This window comes from Calliphora vicina, chromosome 3 (assembly GCF_958450345.1).
Source record: "Calliphora vicina chromosome 3, idCalVici1.1, whole genome shotgun sequence".
NCBI classification, from domain to species: Eukaryota; Metazoa; Arthropoda; class Insecta; order Diptera; family Calliphoridae; genus Calliphora; species Calliphora vicina.
In genome coordinates, this window is record NC_088782.1 from 63634703 (window position 1) to 63654975 (window position 20273).

The 20273-nt window shown below is 28.6% G+C and overlaps 5 protein-coding genes across 17 annotated transcripts in view; 3 read left to right on the forward strand and 2 right to left on the reverse strand.

Annotated features, from left to right (window-relative positions):
- syd (JNK-interacting protein syd) overlaps nucleotides 1-5027 on the forward strand; it is a 47880-nt gene extending 42853 nt beyond the window's left edge. For 7 of the 12 annotated variants that reach the window (XM_065506287.1, XM_065506288.1, XM_065506289.1 and 4 more), the window contains 3 exons: nucleotides 829-1046; nucleotides 1108-1302; nucleotides 4608-5027. In XM_065506287.1, coding sequence (XP_065362359.1) covers nucleotides 829-1046; nucleotides 1108-1302; nucleotides 4608-4711 — 517 coding nt within the window. In that variant the 3' untranslated portion in view covers nucleotides 4712-5027. Of the gene's footprint in view, nucleotides 1-828; nucleotides 1047-1107; nucleotides 1303-1445; nucleotides 1517-1686; nucleotides 1840-4607 lie in introns of those variants that run through there. The other 5 variants (XM_065506297.1, XM_065506298.1, XR_010576313.1 and 2 more) reach the window with 4 other exon arrangements.
- A 1732-nt stretch (nucleotides 5028-6759) lies between these two features.
- Nucleotides 6760-8333, reverse strand: Adat1 (Adenosine deaminase, tRNA-specific 1). The gene is made up of 2 exons (XM_065504525.1): nucleotides 7388-8333; nucleotides 6760-7318 (listed from the first exon to the last, which is right to left on the reverse strand). Exons 1-2 carry the CDS (start codon nucleotides 8317-8319, stop codon nucleotides 6997-6999), a joined length of 1254 nt encoding a protein of 417 aa, XP_065360597.1. The 5' UTR covers nucleotides 8320-8333; the 3' UTR covers nucleotides 6760-6996.
- Nucleotides 8334-9266: 933 nt separating this feature from the next.
- Nucleotides 9267-11050, forward strand: Tmem43 (Transmembrane protein 43). The gene is made up of 5 exons (XM_065505179.1): nucleotides 9267-9444; nucleotides 9520-9746; nucleotides 9815-10187; nucleotides 10251-10470; nucleotides 10575-11050. The coding sequence occupies exons 1-5, from the start codon at nucleotides 9349-9351 to the stop codon at nucleotides 10784-10786; spliced, it is 1128 nt and encodes a 375-aa protein (XP_065361251.1). The 5' UTR covers nucleotides 9267-9348; the 3' UTR covers nucleotides 10787-11050.
- A 469-nt stretch (nucleotides 11051-11519) lies between these two features.
- Nucleotides 11520-13181, reverse strand: LOC135954421 (uncharacterized). The gene has a single exon (XM_065504591.1). It carries the CDS (start codon nucleotides 13005-13007, stop codon nucleotides 11727-11729), a length of 1281 nt encoding a protein of 426 aa, XP_065360663.1. The 5' UTR covers nucleotides 13008-13181; the 3' UTR covers nucleotides 11520-11726.
- A 1134-nt stretch (nucleotides 13182-14315) lies between these two features.
- pbl (epithelial cell transforming 2 pebble) overlaps nucleotides 14316-20273 on the forward strand; it is a 66167-nt gene continuing 60209 nt past the window's right edge. The window contains exon 1 of one of the 2 annotated variants that reach the window (XM_065504681.1): nucleotides 14316-15325. In XM_065504681.1, coding sequence (XP_065360753.1) covers nucleotides 15295-15325 — 31 coding nt within the window. In that variant the 5' untranslated portion in view covers nucleotides 14316-15294. The remainder of the gene's footprint in view (nucleotides 15326-20273) is intronic. The other variant, XM_065504680.1, reaches the window with a different exon arrangement.

Below are 20273 nucleotides of genomic sequence, written 5' to 3' on the forward strand. Positions count from 1 at the left end.
AGATTTATCCAAACTTGGCCAATTTAAAAAAAAAAATTGAGTAAAAAATTCTAAAATGTAAATTGTCTATCGATCGCTGTGTGTAAACAAACAAAATAAGGTAGTTTAGGTTTTTTGCTTAAATCTCAGCCATTTATGAATCGATTTTTTTTAAATTGTCTATCGATCGCTGTGTGTAAACAAACAAAATAAGGTAGTTTAGGTTTTTTGCTTAAATCTCAGCCATTTATGAATCGATTTTGCTGATTTCAGTATCAAATTCTCATGAATATGTATTTATTGATACCAAAGGTTCGAAATAATAAATTATACTATTCCATTGATGAATTCATTACGAATTAATTCACAGGCTTAATTCTTTGTAGAATTAATTCCTAATTGAATCATTCAAGTTTTCTTTAATTCAAATCCATACAAAATAACTTTGAATAATTAATTAGTAACATTTTTTTAATTCATTTTGTAATTGCTTATAAATAAAACAAAAATAAATTTAAAAAATAAAAAATATTCATGAATTGAATGAATGTTATTATAAATAAATAAATTATATTATGAATTAATTCAACAATGAATGAATTATATTAAAAAATCTCTTTAATGAAGCTGAAGAATTTTAGTTGGAAATGGTTTAATTTAATGAATGGCTTACATTATTTAATTCTGAATTATAATTTTAGTGAATTAAGCAAAAAATTAATTAATTCGAACCTCTGATTGATACCATCATAATATATGTATATAAAATATGCAATGAAAATCTAACTGCAAATAGTTTTTAAAACCATAACCTAAATTTAATGAAAATAATAACAAAATTTCAAATAGATTGGACTCAACTTTACGTTTATACAATACCTACACATTTGAACACAATCAGGATGTGGATATAGAACCATACGTATCGAAAATGTTGGGTACTGGCAAATTGGGTTTCTCATTTGTACGCATTACCGCTTTAATGGTGTCCTGTAATCGTCTGTGGATTGGTACTAGTAATGGAGTTATTATCTCTGTACCCTTATCCGAAGGTCAAGGAAAATTAAGTAAGTTTGTTGTTTAAATGAAAAAAGAAATGTTTATTATATTATTTAATGCTAAATGTAGATGATCCAAGTAGTCAACTGCCGTTATGCTGTATGGCCAATGCTCAACTGTCTTTTCATGGACATCGTGATGCTGTTAAATTTTTTGTCTCAGTACCACTGCGTCAAAACAATAGCGCTCAATTACAATTTACCAATAAGCGACCCGATATGCTGGTGATGTGTGGTGGTGAAGGTTATATTGATTTTCGCATAAGTAAGTTGTAGTTTTTTGTTTATTTTAAATTTTTACTTTTTTAATATTTGAACTACATAGCATTAAGTTTTTATTTGTATATCTTTTTAATTATATATTTTGTACGGTTGGGTTATTGAATTCATATTTTGTTCTTATCGCAGGACAAGAGAGAACTATAACTGATGCTAGTGATAATGCTGCGCATTTGATAGTTTGGAAAGTTGATTCGTAAGAATATTATTATTATATCTTTCTTTTGTTTTGTTTTAACTTCTTTTTTTACTTATTTGTTGTTATTGTTGTTCTTCTATCATTTTGTTGTTGCAACTTGAGTAATAATAATGTATTAACGTATTTTTTTTTATTTAATTTTTTTCTTTGTTGTTTTGTTTTAATTTATAGTACATTTAATTTATAGTTTTATCAACTGGAACTTTATAAATTAACGTTATACGTTTGCCAATCATATACGAGCGTTATACATTGGTTAAAACGCTTACTTAGTTTTGTTTCGAAACAACGAAAAAGGAGTTATGTGACCTGAAGTAAACCAAGGTTTATACAATTTTTCAATATTTTTGTTTATTCTTTAAATTCAATTTCAATTGGTGTTTTTTTTTATTTTGCTCTACAATTATACATTTTTTATATGCACACACACCTTTTAACAAAATACAAAAAAAAACGAAAAGGGTCACACATTGGCTTTTGCAAAGTTATTATTTTTGCACCTTATTATTTAAAAATTCTGCTTAAACAAAAAAAAACAAGTTGCGCAAATAATTTTTAACTATTTTATGGCATATTTTTGTTTATTTGGTTTTTGGTTATATTTTTATATTATTTTTTTCCACGAATCTATTAAAATTGTTAATTAATGTACTTATATTTTTTTTTGCAAATTTTCGAACTTAGCTCTAAATTGTTGCTTACGATTAACAGGAAATTAAACAAAATGTTCCTATAGAACTTAATTTCTTTTTTATTTAACAATTTTGTACAAAAAATTAACTTTTCCAAAAAATTATATTTTTTTTTTTAAATTTTATTTTTCAATATGATTTTGTTTACAATTTTAATTAAAAATTTAATACAAAAAGAATCGTTAACTTTACCAAACAAACTACCAAATATGCGCAGTGGTGTGTACACATATACAATTGTTTAATTTACAACTTAAATACGTTGTATTGTTGTATTACAACGCCAAATAAATTTTGAAAATAAAAAGCGTTATACAACAATACGTCGATACAACTATACAACACATGTTGTGAATTGGTAAAATCTAATTTATAAAATTTGTAAATATGGATACTTTGACTGATAAACTACTATTTTTATAAGCGTTCAAATAATAACAAAGGAAAAACTGTATACAATCAGTAAGAACTTTTAAACCTAAATTCTTAAAAGAATTTGGGAAGGCCTTTAGAATGAAACGTAATAGTTTAGATTTAAAATGGTTGTAGTAGCCTACTTTGTTCCTATAAGGTCCCTTTAGTAATATCTTAATGAACAAGAAATATAAAAGTTCGTAACCATTAGACAAAATATAATACAAAATAAATATTGAACTGGTTTTAAGGAAAAGTGCATGGCAAAAGAGAAGATGAAGTGGTCACGAATCTATTCCCAATGAGAGGAACTCCGACGGATCAAGACATTTTAAAAGTATATCAGAAAGTTTATTCTCGGGAATTCTCACTTTTCTTAAGCAGAACTGGCGTTGTGGGATGAACCAAACGTATATTTACGGTGCCCAGATGTCTAGATTTAACAGGTGCTACTAAGTTCAATCATAAAAAATGCGTAATTCATTGGGAAGAGAATATTTTAAAATCAGAATGTAAATGGTGATTTTTATAGAATATGATTTGGGTCATGTGGCAGCCGCGGCTATCGCGTACTTGGCGTAACCTGGAGGTACAATTTTCACAATATTCGCATCCTGCTGCTCGATTGTTTCTTATATCTGCATAGACTTGGGAATTTACATATTCCCAGAGAAAATAATCTAATGGCTTCTAGTCGAACAAAAAATGTCCTGTAAACTTGTTTTATCTCATATTGGGTACGTAATTGCCCCCACTAGAACCCTGTCTAACCCTACAGTAGATTGGTACCTGCTATGTCCAGCTGATATCCTACAGTCCGCACTGTTCCTCCCATTCACCCTCTCACCTAAACTCAATACAGAGCCGATTCGTGCGATTTAATCCGCAATCTCATTGCCCTGAGCAGTGCCGCGGAGCCCAGTACAACCCAATCGTATACTCTAACTAGTTTCAATTAGACTACATTGCTTTTTAAAGCGCTAAGGGCTGCTGTATGACTTCTCCATAATGAAGACCCCGGCTCCTGTACCCTCTTTAATTTTTGAGTCCTCCTTGAATACCGCACTCCCATCAAACAGTCTGTCGTATTCAAGCCACGGTTTTATCAGGAAACGAAATCATGGGTGTCTTATTAAAATCAAGTGCCGAGACCATGAAGTCCTTCATTCCTTCAACTTCATACAAAATCACCTGAAGAATACTGACTGCAATCATAATTGATTCTATAAGGAATTTTGATTTCATACTCCGTAATGGAGATGCCAGCATCAACTTTCCCTTACACTTTGGTACCATTAGGGAAAATGTATCATTTGAGGAACAGAGCTCTTAATATCCCTAAGAAATGAAACAACAAATCCTTTCGTGAAGTTGTGATCCGGAAAACAGTTCCAAATACTTAAATATAATAATAAATTTCATACCTATTTCCTTGCAAAAAATAACGTTTTAAAAATAGGTTTATTCAATATTCGAAAATTCTATATTAAAAAAAACGGCAGCTGTGAAGCAAATCAAAATTCCAGTCGATAACCTTAGTATATACCGAAACTTGTTAAACGTCTGTCAAAAACTGATCTACGATTTCTTCGTACTTTTTTATGCCCATACCGTATCGATATAAATTATAACCTTAATGTACATAAAATTAATAAAACCATAAAGATTACAGAACTTGGCTGGTTATTTTATTTAATCTCGTTATTGTTATATACATGCATACATAGTATATTTCCTAAGGGGTTATAGTGTAATTTGATTCGAAAGAAAGCCTTTACGAAATACAATTTATAAACCATACAAATTCGAACGAATTTCTTTTCGAAACGATATACAAAATAACCCCCCTGCATATGTTTATCCTAACAACTGTATAATACACAATTGTTTTATTGCTAACAATAGTTAATACTAAATTACAATTAATCATTATTGCAAATACATATTTATTAATAAATACATAATTGTTTTTAAACTATTTTACAGATGACAATGATATGGAAAAGAGTATTAATCTGGAACAAAATCAGACCATTGAAAATCGTGGCGACAAAAGTTATTTAATTGTGTGGCATGTTAGTCAACGTTAACTTTTTTGTTTTGTTAAACAAAATAACTCAAAATAGTAAAGGTTTTCAATAAGTGTTTTTGTTTTTTTTTTTAGTTTTTTATACATAAAAAAAATATTAGCAATATAAACTTAATTTATTTTATTTAGTTTTAAACATATTTTTTTGTAAACTAATAGACACAAATGTGAAAGATACATTAACAGAAATAATGTATTACAGAAAACGTACGTATATTAAAACCATATAACACCACCAAATAGTTTTTAAAATTGAAATTTTTGCAAGATTGAAGAACATGGATAAAGGACAAACAAGCTTTTTAATAATTAACAAACAAGAACTATTGAACTTTATAAAAAGAAAGAACTTGATAAAATATGATTAATTAATTATTTTTTGTTTTGTTATTGATGGTTTATCAAAGTTTTAGTTATGATGGTGTCATGAAGAACGTATTTTAGTATGTTTCTAGAGAAAAATAGTTTAAAATAAAATTGGCACTGTAATAATTGCAACTTTGTTTAATTTGCTTTCATTATACATATTTATAGGAAATATATAAGCTTTATAATTACGTATGTATTTATTATATATAAATACAATAAATATATGTATACATACATATTAAAATGAAATTATTATGTAGACAAGTGATATTGTAATCCTTAATAACAACAACTAGTAACCAAATTTATTTAATCTCCTCCTACCCATTATTTAATATCTTAAAACTTTAAAAGAGTCAGTTCATGTCAGCTCACTTACTTTAACTACAAAAACAAGCAAGTGAATAGTTTATTTTTATTATTTCGAATCGCATTGTTTAAATTTCAATATAAAAAAAACAAACAAAATTTGTTTTGAGTTGACAAAAAATTAAAACACAAACATCACTCATATAAAATCTCTTGATTTTTTTAGTTTAACCTTTCTTTATTTTATTTCTAATTGTAGTATATTGTGTTTAATATTTTAATTTGTAAATAAACCTAAATTTGTATATTTTAAGTTTGTATATTTTTATTTTACATACATATTTAGTTAATTTCCTATAAAAAAACATGAAACTTTTGTTTTAAAACAGTTTGTTAAATTTGTTAGTAAGTTTTAAATTGAATTTAAAAAAAAGAAACAAAATTATAAAATAAAATTTAATTTTTATTTCTAACAAATTAAAGGTTTTTTATTTTTACATTTTTTACCCAGATATTTTTTAAATATTTTCTCTCAAAGTGTTTCCTGTCCTCTCATTATCTAGGGGATTTTTTTTTTAATTTTTTTGTTTTATACTAAATAGGTAAGCTTTATAAATTAAATTAAACAATAAAAGCAAATTATATATATATACTTAAAAAATTATATTTATTTAGACTGAATTATTATACAATATAATATTCGTACTATAATCAATTCGGCTTTTTTTATTATTAAATTTTAAAAACCAAAAAATCATTAAAAATATTTTTTTAAACATAATTTTTATAGCCTGCAATAAATAATTTGTTGTAAATATACATAAATATTTATATTTTTAAATGCAATAACCAAAATATTACATTTTCCCAACAAGTAGTTACTTATTGTCGTAAACAAATTAATAAAAAAACAAAAGCAAATACAAATACAAACAAAAATAACATGTATTAAAAATATTAAATAAAAAAATATTTCCTCTTCTAAAAAAAAACATTAAAATTTTTCAATTAATTATGGGAAATGGATATTTTTTATTTAGTGTAACGCCATAGGTAGTTTGGACGAGGTTTACTACTTTGTTTTAAAATGTGACACACAACTGACGTTTCAATTCCCGGGAATATTTTTTTTTTGGAAACTCCCTTGAAATTGTCGGTAAAATTCGTGAGTTTTCTTCTTAAAGTCACAGTATTATTTCTGCACAGATAAAACAGATTCCATGCGCTTTATTCCCAATGATTGATTCGATTTTATATGTACATACATTTTTCGATACGTATTAACAGAACATAATCACCCCTAATCTGTAAGTCATTGTCGACAGCAAAACAAATGGTATATGTTTCGGCGATATCGATAACAAATGGTTACTATTGACAGAATTTTAAGACGGGTTAAATTGCAAATAGTTACCAATTGTTATTGATATCGGCGAAATATATACCTTTTTTTTTAGCTGTCGACGTGATTTTGTGTCGACATAGATGATAGATAAATTTTATCATCTACCTCTCATTAAACTATCTCCTTTCTAGCTCCCACTTAAATGTTAAAGCTTAGTTTCCTTACAACTGTAACTTAAGAAAAGAAATTCTTTAACACAACACTTATTTTTTACCAAATCCTTTATTTTCAACCTCTTCAACCGAAAATTGTAAAAGATTATCTGGTTTCTGGGACCATTGTTTAAAATAGTTTATTTTAACATCAGACCAAGCACTTTGATAATCTTTTGCTAAAGATTTACAATCAAAGTATGTTTTAGATTCCATATCCCCAAATTTGTTTATAGAATCCCGCAATAACTTTGTAATATTTAAAAATTCTTTAAAAAGATAATATTTGGAAATTTTTAAAGCCGACTGTGGACTATGTAGTTTCTTCGAAGTAATGCCTTGTTTCTTGCCATTCACTGATATTTCATAAGGTCTGAAAATATAAAAAATGTTATCAATTATTTATTTGTATTAACTCTTCAGTAATGACAGTAAAACTTACTTCATACTGTCTGGTAAGTTACACCACACTAGACCATTTGGTGAAGGTTGTTTTGTGCTATCTTGAAAATATGGAAATTCCGGTTTGTTGCATATTTTTATTTTGGGAATATGCAGACAATACTTAGAATGTTTATAATTGTTATTAAAGCGTTTCCACATAGCTCTTTCTAAGGTAGCAAGATCATTTTCTCCCCAAAAGTTTAATGAATCAAAATATAAGGGTGAATCAAGCAGGAAATCCAATAATGCACCTTGCACACCCATTACTTGCCATTTAGCTAATTTATCACTGCAGCTCATGGATAAAGTACGTTCACCCCTTCCCGGCTTAGTTCTTACAGCACCCTCTAACTGGTCCATAGCATCGCTATGGTGGGAACCTATAAGTTTAGCACCAGTATATACACTTTCAACAATACAACCCACATTTGTATCTTCAATTTTTACCTCTTCCACTTTGCTACGTTTAATTAAAGGTTCTTCAGTTAATTCTTTAGTTTTTTGCGCAGCAATTATACAGGCATCCCCGCAAGGAGTTTGGGTACTCAAGAAATGAAATGATAAATGTTCTTTTAGTTTAAATATTTCCTTCTCCGGCAGCCACCTAAATATGCAATCATTGTCTCCTTCAGGGTTTTTCAAAGTTGTGTTTAGTTGATGGTACATATACCGCAATAATCCTCTTCTAGCCATTACCTCAGCATGTGAATCGTTGAGTATTAAACCTTGCGGACATAATTTACTTTTTCCTATGCATTTAGTACCACAGCCAAGTGAAATTACTTCACTCTTACCAGTTTGTTTGTTGTGTACAACCACACCGGCCAATATAGTCCATTCATTGTCAGTGGGTTTACCGGTCTTGGGTAGACTTTTAAATTTATCAAAACATATTTTGGCTACATCCTCGGGAGAAATTTCTGAGGACATGATAATCAAAAGTTTCCAAAAAAAAATGTGAACAAAATTCTGCAAAATGTAAATAAACATTCTTCTTCTTATTTTTTGTTATGCTCTGTAAATTGATGACATTGTATTTTGTAAACGAAAATGACAGTTAATTCCGTTATTTTTATACTTTTTAAATTTGGAATTTTCAGCAGGGTATCAATATGCAGACAATAAATTAGTAATATGTAATTTTACAATACATTTTACCTAATATGTATTGTAAAAATAACACATTACTAATTTTTTGTCTTCATATTGTTACCCTGATGATCTATGTTAATATAACTACTATGTTCTTCGAATTTATTTGTTTACATATACAATTGTCTATAATATAAAAGAAAAAGGAATAATAAATTCTATAAAAAATATGATATAAATTCTATAAAAATAGATATTTTTAATAAGCTTTCTTGCCACAATTTGGTAAAAAAATATAGTACATATTCAATATTTTTAAGGTATTTTGATATTTCCCTTTTTACTTTTAGACGATCTTGAATAAATTTTATTTATACCCAAATGTATTAATTTATTTCACTATCCCCCAGTAACACGAAGTCTGGTTATGTTTTCACTAATAGTTATACTGACAGTTTTCATACAAAAATAATTTTAACCTACAGTATAACTATTAGTTAAGGCATAACCAGACTTCGTGTTAACGGGGGTATATGTAATAATAAAATCTTATTTAGTTCGGAATTTTTTATTCAAATTTTTCATTTTCAAAATCATTTGCAATATATAAAGTTCTTTTATTCTGGCATCACTTATTTAATAAAATATTTGTGTTGGCATCACCATATATAATGTTATGATTGGCATTCACAAAATTTGATAACACAACTAATTGCAATGCAACAGCTGACTGACAAGAATTAAATTGTTTAGAATTAGTGAATCTGCGAATTATTTATAAAATTTAATGGTATAAATATATGTGTAACCACGAAGTATATGTGTGACTGAAATTAACATTTAAAGTTTTAAAATAATGCACTAACAATGACATTAATCGAAACATATCGATCATGTTGGCTTGTAGCAACATTTGGCCTAGTACTATTCATTGGCGGAGCGGGTGTTCTGTTTTGGAATGAGGTACATAAAATAATAGAATTCTATATCTGTTGCGAATAATAAGCTAACGTTTTCATACAATGTAATTACTAAAAGGGGCGGGCCGTTCATACTATCCTGTCTTTGGATGAGGCCCTGGACGATGCTGTAACACTAGATGCCACATCTGATGATATCGAGCCTACATACAATGATCGTATTGTTCATATATCAGGACCAATTATAGTAGGCGAACCTTTGACCGAACCCGATTATAATATTCAGGTTTTGGCGGTTAAACTCAGAAGACGCGTACAAATGTATCAATGGGTGGAAGAAACTGTGTAGGTGTATTACAATACAATTTCCAAAATGTGTTTATTTTATAACTTTATCTTTTTTGATTTAATAGTGAACATAATTATGGCGAAAGTGTTGCTTCCGTGCATACCGAGGATCGTACTTATTATTATACCCGTGATTGGCGTGACAAACTTATAGATTCCCGTTCATTTTATATACAGACTGGACATCAAAATCCTAAACAATTCCCCATTGAATCGGAAACACAAGTAGCTGATGCCGTTTATGTAGGTCGTTTCGAACTGGGCAATAATATCAAAAATAAATTTAATAATTATGTAGAATTGACTTCGGATACTAGACCCGAAGATGCAACAATTAAATTGCATTTGGGACTATATTATCATACTAATGATTTATTTAATCCCGAAATTGGTGATATACGTATCTTATTCTCGTTTGCTGGCATGGAAGGTGAAATGGTGAGTGAAAATTTTGTATATTTTATTTTTTATCTTAGAATATTGTTTTTGTGCATTTTACAGTATACTATTGTGGGCAAAATGGTGAAAAATAAAATTGAACCCTACAGAACCAGTCGTGGAGTTGATATACTTCTAGTGTATCCCGGAGAATTGTCTTTAACAGAGGTGTTTAAGAAGGAACATCATGCTCAACGCTTAACAACATGGGGATTCCGTTTCATGGGTTGGATTTTAGTATTTTTCGGTGTTACTTGCACTTCAACTTTACTACATGTTATATGTGAGTATAAATTAACAAAAATAAAAGATCTAAAATATTAAAAAGAACATGGAAAAAAAGAATTTACTTGCTAAATTTTTACTAATATTTAATTTTTGTTTCAGTATCCCGCATACAATTTCTTTCCTCGCTGGCACCAGATCCACGTTTTCCAGTCGGCACCAATATTTTACTTTCATTATCGATGGCTCTTGTTATAGCCGCCGTGGCTTGGATTTTACATCGTCCCATGGTTGGTGCTGGCCTAATGTTTGCAGCTGCCTCACCCTTTGTTTGGTTTGCCAGGGGTGTAACTAATTATCAAAGAGTTAACTAAAAGTGAGAGAGAAAAGTTCATTTTGTTTTAATTTTAATTAATATACTCATTTAATTTTTAGTTCCTTAATCCAAAATCAATTGTTTTCATTAATTTATTTTATATTTTTGAAAAATATATTTTAGATCAGGGAATACACGTTTTTGTACTAACAATTAGTTAGATCTCTTCAACAATTTTAACTGATAATATTATTTATTTAATTTATAAAATTGTTTGTAAATGTTTCATTAAACTATTACTTAATTTAAACAAATAGTCAAAGATTTTGTTTTATTGCTTTTCAAATGTGCTGTCGTTACTTGCCCATTTCTTTTATGAGGCTCCTATTATTTGGAGTGTTATTCATTTTACAATTCACGGTGTTAAAAAGAAATAAGAACAAAGTACTAAGAACAAAAATACATTATGCTAGCTTCCTCTTAGTATGAAATTAAATAATTAAAAAAAAACTATTTTTGTGCTAAGAAATATAACCACATTCTATAAATGTGTTTTTGTTAAATTTTATTGCTTTATAACTCTGAAATTTACTATATTTTAATAGAAAAACCTAGTCAATTTGAATTTATCTTAGAAATATACAATTATATTTGGAAAAAGGTCATGTTTTTGGAAACTGAAATAACGGAATATAGTTTTCAAAATAAGCTTTCATTACACATTGAAGCGCCATTTAAAGACCTTTGAAATACTTCATATGTTTCCTTTGTGAGAAATATGACAAAAATCATAAAAACCTCAAAAAGAACCTTTTTATTATTTTTCTCTTAATATGGATCTATATTACATCATAAAGTTAAACTTTAACATAATTTTGTATTCTTAATTATAAATTTAATTACAGTAAATATTGCGGTAGTACTTCATTTAATTAATTCTTATTTAATTTCCCATAAAATATTTATGTACATTCATCGATTCAACTCTCTGCGTTCTATCAATTATAGCTGCTAAAAGCGCTATTATTTCTACTATTATTATCGGCATCATTCGAGGCACTGGGCGTAGATCCATCATTTATTAGCATATTGCCTACTTCAATGGGAGAATGATGTGATGGAGCCTCAGTTGCGGCTTGTTCTAAAGACTGTACAGCATTAGTACTATTTGTGGTGGTACTTATAGCATTTGGGCTTTGTGGTTTTTCTTGGCTACTATCATCATTTTGTGATTCCTCAAATCGTACATATGGCTCCATGGCATTCAGTTGCATAGAGCCTCGATGTAAACTACCCGATTCAGCTTCGAAAAGTATATCATTTATAAATTTCTCAGCCAACAGACGTTGTTCTCTTGGTAATCTTTTCAATTTAAAAGTCCAGGTGCGTGCTATAGACTCTTCTTCAGGATAGGTGGAGGATAAATAATCGCAGGCCATGTTTAGCATTTCATCGGGAGGTGTAGTAGAATTTTGTGCCGTAGTAGCAGTTGTTTTCAAGCGTTTGTTTGAATTTATTTCCGCTACCGCTGTTTGTGTTTGATACTGTGCTGTAGTTGATGAAGCTCCAATGTTAGTTTGTATGCCTCCCGGCAAACCTAAAGGCGGAGTATTGTGATTGGAATTTTGTTCTCTCTGTTGCTGATTGTTATTGTTGTTGTTATTTTGATGACCAAAAGATTTATGAAACATTTCCGTTATACTCATGGGCGAAGTGTTGCCCTTATTCATTAAATAGCCATAAGGAGCATTATCTAGGAAATGTCCTGCATGCGCAGATTCACTAAAGCTATTGTAGACCGAAGATGTGGCGGAGGAAGAGGTTTCATGCTTTATTATGGACGTATCGATGGCCAGAAATTTCTCAGCATTACGCAAAAAATCCAATTCATAAAATGTCCAACATCTGGGCTGATAGTGATTGCCCTGTTTGCGGGCTGCTTCCACCACTTTTAACTCCTTGCGATAGTTTGTACGCAAAGTATTTATCTTTTTCTTAACATCCTCCAAAGTGGCATCCCGTTTCAAATACCTATAAATGGGCACCAACTGTTGATAAGCATCGGCTCTTTTATCACGATTAGTATAGTCCCTCAAAGAAGTGTCCCATAAAATTGGCAAATTGTGATAAGTTTGTATGAATACTTTTAAATAGTGACGATGTTCTTCGGAAACACTAAATGATTTCGAGGACTGAGATTGTACTGCTTGTGAATGCTGTTGTTGTTGCTGTTGCTGTGCACTGACTGCAGCTACTTGGGGTAGAAATTTTTCCATCATTTTGAAAAAGTGTTTTGAATTTATCTGCAATGACCGTTATTTTGTAACACTTTGTTGTTAAATTGAATCTTTGCTGTGCGGTTTTTGCATAAATTATGAAATAAATTGTTTACTTTTTGTATGAAAATAAACAGTGCAAAAGTATGTGTGCAGTGGCTTTGTGTTGTTATTGATAAACTGTCAGTAGTGTGTTTGACAAATTGCCACATTGAAGGTTTTCATTTTCTTCAATTCTTTATCATCCCAGTGCCAGTACGAGTTGAATAGTGTTAACGCAACTACTGCACAATAGATGGCTCTCATCGTCCCTATTTTTAATACACCACACAGAGTTGTCAAGTTTTTGGCTCGAAAAATGCCAGTTTATAATAGTCGTTACTTTTCCAAACGATTTTCATACATAATTTCGTTTTTAATTTAAAATTAATCGTTAAAGTGAAATAATAGTATTTTTCATATATTTATAGAACTTATTAATAAAGTATTAGTTTAAATTACAATTTAAAGAGACATGTTCTTAAATCTTTTTAATTTGAAATCGACTTCATTATCACATATGATATACATTATTATTTTTTGTAAAAAAACACACAGTGTCGAAATGTGGAAATAAGTCTCCAATTTTCAAATGGATAGTCTGATTTTCGATAAAATTTTACATTTATATTAAAAATTTTACATTAAAATGCAAAAGTGAAATAAAAAATTAAGATTTGCCATTGTGAAACCCATAATTCCAAAAAAAGAAAGCTATTAGGCTTAAAGTTGAAATTTACATTAAAAAAAATTGATTTATTTTGGAAGGCTCTGCTTTTACAATATTTTCTAAAATGTTATTTTCCCTTCGAAGGCTTGATATCTGGAAAAGGAGTTTAATTAAATACACATCTTCTGGTATTCTCCATGTGTCAATATTAAAATGTTTAAGGTACATATGAATTCAAATTAAACAATGTTTTTATTTGATAAATTATACCTTCGTATTAATTAATTATATTTTAATTTAATGCATTTATTCATTCCATAAAACGGTTCCCAAAAAATGAATCCTTTAGCTTCATTCAAAGGATTTTATTTAAAACGTATTCGAATTTAATGAATGGAATGAAAAGCTAATAATCGATTTTTTGAGAATGGCTATAATTACATTTTAAAGTCATATCATGCAAGAGAATCAAAATTTCTTTAAATATATGATGTTTTAATTTTTTTAAACGGCTTCAATAAATCACTAAATTTATATTGAAACTAATGGCAACACTATTTTTTGGATAAAACTCATCCCTGCATTACAGTACAGTGTTGCATTTTTTAGGCCGCCATTTTTGCAAACAAACAGCTGTCATTACGAAAAACATCGCCTAAATTGACAGAACAAATACAAACAAAAAACATCGCAAACGATCGTTGGAATTTCAATTTTGCTATGTCCGCGCTGCAGTTTATTATTCGCCGCCGCCAACGCCGTTGTTAGTACGAACAAGAATAAGGAGAAATACAATAAAAGGCAGAATTTAATTAAGCAAAATAAATTTAAAAATAGTAATTAAACGAATTAAAAATTATTCTATTTACACAAAGAAAAGTGAAAAAATCAAATCAGAAAATTTTACAAAATAGTAAAATGTCATTTAAAATATATTTATAAAAATGTTTAAAAAAAGTGTCCTTGAAATATAAAACAAATTAAAAAATACATTTTGATAATACAAAAATTCCTGTGAAATTATTAAAAAATATCAAAAGAAAAGAATTTACATGAAAAAGTTTGGTGTATAAGAAATGTTTACCTATCTATACCTGCCATTTTAATGGTTTATGAAGGCAGCCAAAGAGGTACACAAGAACAAAAACCTTTAATTGTTAAAAATAAGGATACAGCACAACATTCCTCTAAATTTATTGCTTTGTGTAACAGTGTATTATAAAAAAACAACAACTAAAAAAAGCGGCGTTTAATTTTGTCCAAGAGATGTGAAAAATCTTTTCCTAAAAGCGAGTCGTCGGACGATCTTTAAACAAACCTATTTGTGCAATTTTCTACACACAACAACCATCAAAAAGTTGGTTGTTTCTTTAATAGAATAAAAGTTGACAAAATATTTACTTGCAATTGTGTTGTATATACGAATATAAATTTAGTGGTCTTTTAAATTAATTAACAATGGCTTCTCTGTGAGAAGTTAATGAATTTAGCTTTTGTTTTTTTCGGATTTTTTATTTATATTTTATTTTGTTTACAAAAGTATTAAATTAAAGTTTGTGAAAAGCTGAACTACAAATCAAAATGGAAACAATAGAGGAGCAATCCAAGAGTGGTAAGTTGAAATTTCTTTATTTTTTTGTTTTGTTTGAAATGTAGGAAACTAATAGTGAAAGATGTGTATTTGATGGATTCTGTATATTATTAATTGTAATATTGTGTTTATTCGTTTCACACCTGTTTCCTCATTTTCTTGCTTTATTTTATGTTTTGTGTAAATATCTCAGTGTAAACAGGAAGAGTAAAAGGAATATGGTTTAAGATAAACATTGTTTTTGTTTACTTGTACATATTGCCAAGTCGGTCTGGGCCAAAGTTCAGGGATGTAAATTTATACTAGATCATATAAAATCGGTATAAAGCAGAAAATCACACAAATCCTACAGAATTTTTATTATTCGGTTAAGCTATATGGGCGCCACACCGGATCGTTAACAAATTGATACGAGATGTACATCTTGATGGCATATTCAGACTAAAGATAGGTATGCAATTTTTATAATAATTTTATTCGCAGGATCTTTAATTTCTTATTTCCGAGTTATGGGTCTTTAAAGAAAACTATTTGGAACAAATCTATTTTATGGGCGCAAAGGAAAATAAAAAAATCTTGTAATTAGGGGAAAACAACAAATTTTTTCTCGCCGTTCAATATTTCAGAGTTATGGGGCTCTGAAGTTGAATTCATTTATTTATTTATTTATTTGGTCAATAACAAATTTAATTACAAGTATTCTTATTATCTATGAGAACATCGATAGGTACATCCTGACGACACCTACAAATCGTCACGTGAAATGCAAAAGGGCGTAGTAACCGTAACAATTTTTTATATGGTTTGAAAGTTTTCGAAATACCTAGCTTTACAATTATGAATGTTGAAGTAATTTTATGAGGGGGCCTTGTATGGGAACTAGGGAAAAATGTTTAACGATTTCCGCCATACTTTAAAGTATAATTACATCTATTTCGATGGTTTGTATACCAACTAAAATACAAAATTTACATATAATATTCGAAATTTGGCGGCCCATATCCCGGGAAATACGGACATGCGACAAAAACAAAATATACCATCTTGATATTTAGCCGGAGGGCAGAAATGAAAAACGTATACTATTTTATATCGCTGAAGAACTTTTTCTATACCTACGTCTAATGTTTGATTTATAATACTAACTCGAATTGCTATCCCAAGATGTTAATTTTCTGATTAAAATAAGTATAAAATTTCACTTTTTAGGCACTTTGGTACATATTTTTATGATTTATGATTTATAATCAAAAATATTAGGAATATTTTTATATTTACATCTTTTTACACGGCAAAATCATCTAAATATTCCACGGTTTGAAGAATATCTCTAAATCCAGAAAAAAAAAACTTATTCAAAACGACTTTAATCTGATTATAATTTCAATAAATAACTTTTCACTAATCACAATTCTTTTCAATAATGCATACATTCATTAAGACTAATCAAATCAAAATTTTCATACTTTTTCTATCATTAGTTATAAACAAATTGTTTGTTGACTTTTTTGATTTCCCATATAAATTGTTAAAAAGTTTATTTTTAAAATGCTGACTTTTTTCAACTGTTAGTAGGTAGGAGTCATGTCATCTCTAGATTTATGTTTGTGTCTTATACAGAGTTTAAAATTACTACTATATTAGTCAAAAAATTGCAAAAAAAATCATAATTTTACATGAAAACTGCAACAAATATTTAACAAGATAATATTTCATTGTATACATACTAAAAATATAAATACTATTTTCCAATTCCATATATGCACAAGCTTCATGGTAGAAATATTTGTCGCAGTTTTTCCAAAAATATTTTGCCTTACAAAATATTTTACGTTGCAGCTAGAAGACAAAATGAAAATTTTGCATTTTTAAATCTTTTGCTGCCTAAATATATGTATATTTTTGGTTAGCAAAAACAAATTAAATTGCTTGTGTATAATATACAAAAAATTACTACAAAAACATCATACATGTAAACAAATTACAGCGTGAAAACCATAAACTGCATACGATATGCGCAGTGAAAAATTCAAACAATGAAAATATGGAAGATGCTAAAAGTAGACTGCCAAACCATACGAAGTTGAAAAATGTAAAATACGAAATTGTGTAAAGTTAAAAATGTTTAAAGCGAAAATGTTTATTTTTAAAATATTTCCGCCGCATATATGGTTTTGTTTTGCCGCATATAGTCATTGAGTAGAAAAATGTGAAAAAAACTATGAAGTTGATTTGGGTGTACAAAATAAAAATTGTATTGAAATGTGTGTTAATAAAGAATTTTAGTGCAATAAAATAGAAGTTTTATTTTTTGAGGTATGTAATTGTATGTATTGTGAAAGATAAATTAAATTAAATAAGATTCTGGACAAAGGATAGCTAGCGGAGGATATTATTATTGAATTTTTTGATTGATTGGCTTTTTTAATACGAATTCAAATGTATTCATGCTGGTGGTAATAGGAGTCCAGAAAAATTAGTAAGAAAAAAAATAATTTTGTATGTAAAGCGGTTAAAAAAGGATATATAATGCAACAACAAAATGTGACAACAACAGCCAAATACCATAAATAACAGGATCATTCATTTTATGAATAAAATCTATCATAATAAAGTGTTGTACATTCAAATGTTTCCTTTCGTAAAATTTGCAACAGGAGAACAAACAAAAAAATAAGCAGCATAGAAAATAATTGTGGAAGAACAATTTTATGTGTAAGATATAATGCAAAAAAGGCACAGGTATAATTACAACAGTAGCAAAAGGAAATTAACTGCAACAACATCAACTTATACACACAAGTAGGTAATTATGATATAAAATTGCTGTATGTGTGTACATACAACAACAATTTATGCAAAAATCATAAACAAATACATAAATAGGTTCAGTTGTGATCGTGAGTGATTTTGTAGCAGGAGAAAAAAAGGATAAAGAGGAATGATAGAAAATGTAAGTATCAACAAAAGAAAGGAAAAGAGTTAAAAAGGGATAGAAAATGCAACAACCAGATTATGGAAGGACACATGCATGAAAGCAAGAATAATTTATCACTACAAATGAATACAAAGAGGTTATAAATAACAGGAGATACGAAATTTAAGAAAGTTCCTGAAAATATAATTCTACAATGAAGAAAATTTTACTGTATACAAATATCAAGTGAGAGCGAAAATGATCGACTTTGTTTGTGTTTTTAAAATTTAATACATATGAATGAGCATTTAAAGTTTAAATGCTCATTCATATGTATCCATTCGTAGTATTTCTAACAGGAGAACAAAAAAACAAATAAGCAACAGAGAACAAATTATGCAACGAAGGCACAACAAATTTTTTACATAGGCACGAGTGCAGCAGGAGAAAAAGGAAATACAACAACAACTACTTAACTACTACCTCAAGTAATTTTGAAATGCAACTGTTGGTTGTGTGTCCTCTAGCTGCATAATGCAACAACAACACATTCAAAAAATAGGAACAAATACAAAGCAAAGGAATTTCTAGACATGTGGTGGAGTACCGTTGCAATTAATTGCATTTTGTTGTTTCTTTACTGTTAATGTAGAAAATTAAAAAGTCAACAACAACTTGTGCAATCTGAAATGTAAATGAGTATGATTGGCTGAGCGTTTGTAACAGGAGTAAAATAAAAAAAATATAGAATGCTAAAAAAAAATATATGTATTGTGAAGGATAGGAATGCAGTGAAAGTACATTCAAGAAGGTTATGAGCAAAGGATAGCGGATGATATTATTATTGCATTGTTTGTGTAGAACTGATTTTTGTTGAATACCGTTACAGATCATTTTTTATTACGCATTTTGGTTTATTTTTAGATCGAGGAATTTTTGTCATGTGCACTGAGTTGTTGTTTTTTGTAAAGGATTTTTGTGCGTATTTGTTTTTTATTATTTGTACACTTGTCGTTGTGTCCGTTATTTTTTTTTCGCGAATAGTTGTAATATTGATTGCAGAATTATATTTTCAGGAACTTTCTTAAATTTCGTATCTCCTGTTATTTATAACCTCTTTGTATTCATTTGTAGTGATAAATTATTCTTGCTTTCATGCATGTGTCCTTCCATAATCTGGTTGTTGCATTTTCTATCCCTTTTTAACTATTTTCCTTTCTTTTGTTGATACTTACATTTTCTATCATTCCTCTTTATCCTTTTTTCTCCTGCTACAAAATCACTCACGATCACGACTGAACCTATTTATGTATTTCTTTATGATTTTTGCATAAATTGTTGTTGTATGTACACACATCCAGCAATTTTATATCATAATTACCTACTTGTGTGTATAAGTTGATGTTGTTGCAGTTAATTTCCTTTTGCTACTGTTGTAATTATACCTGTGCCTTTTTTGCATTATATCTTACACATAAAATTGTTCTTCCACAATTATTTTCTATGCTGCTTATTTTTTTGTTTGTTCTCCTGTTACAAATTTTACGAAAGGAAACATTTGAATGTACAACACTTTATTATGATAGATTTTATTCATAAAATGAATGATCCTGTTATTTATGGTATTTGGCTGTTGTTGTCACATTTTGTTGTTGCATTATATATCCTTTTTTAACCGCTTTACATACAAAATTATTTTTTTTCTTACTAATTTTTCTGGACTCCTATTACCACCAGCATGAATACATTTGAATTCGTATTAAAAAAGCCAATCAATCAAAAAATTCAATAATAATATCCTCCGCTAGCTATCCTGTGTCCAGAATCTTATTTAATTTAATTTATCTTTCACAATACATACAATTACATACCTCAAAAAATAAAACTTCTATTTTATTGCACTAAAATTCTTTATTAACACACATTTCAATACAATTTTTATTTTGTACACCCAAATCAACTTCATAGTTTTTTTTTCACATTTTTCTACTCAATGACTATATGCGGCAAAACAAAACCATATATGCGGCGGAAATATTTTAAAAATAAACA

Bases quoted from the DNA above. Each gene is read 5' to 3' on its own strand.
- LOC135954421 (XM_065504591.1), bottom strand. From the start codon at position 13,007: ATGATGGAAAAATTTCTACCCCAAGTAGCTGCAGTCAGTGCACAGCAA.
- Adat1 (XM_065504525.1), bottom strand. From the start codon at position 8,319: ATGTCCTCAGAAATTTCTCCCGAGGATGTAGCCAAAATATGTTTTGAT. The intron at 7,319-7,387 runs GTAAGTTTTACT...TTATATTTTCAG, and splicing joins AACTTACCAGACAGTATGAA to ACCTTATGAAATATCAGTGA.
- Tmem43 (XM_065505179.1), top strand. From the start codon at position 9,349: ATGACATTAATCGAAACATATCGATCATGTTGGCTTGTAGCAACATTT. The intron at 9,747-9,814 runs GTAGGTGTATTA...TTGATTTAATAG, and splicing joins CAATGGGTGGAAGAAACTGT to TGAACATAATTATGGCGAAA. The intron at 10,471-10,574 runs GTGAGTATAAAT...TTTTTGTTTCAG, and splicing joins AACTTTACTACATGTTATAT to TATCCCGCATACAATTTCTT.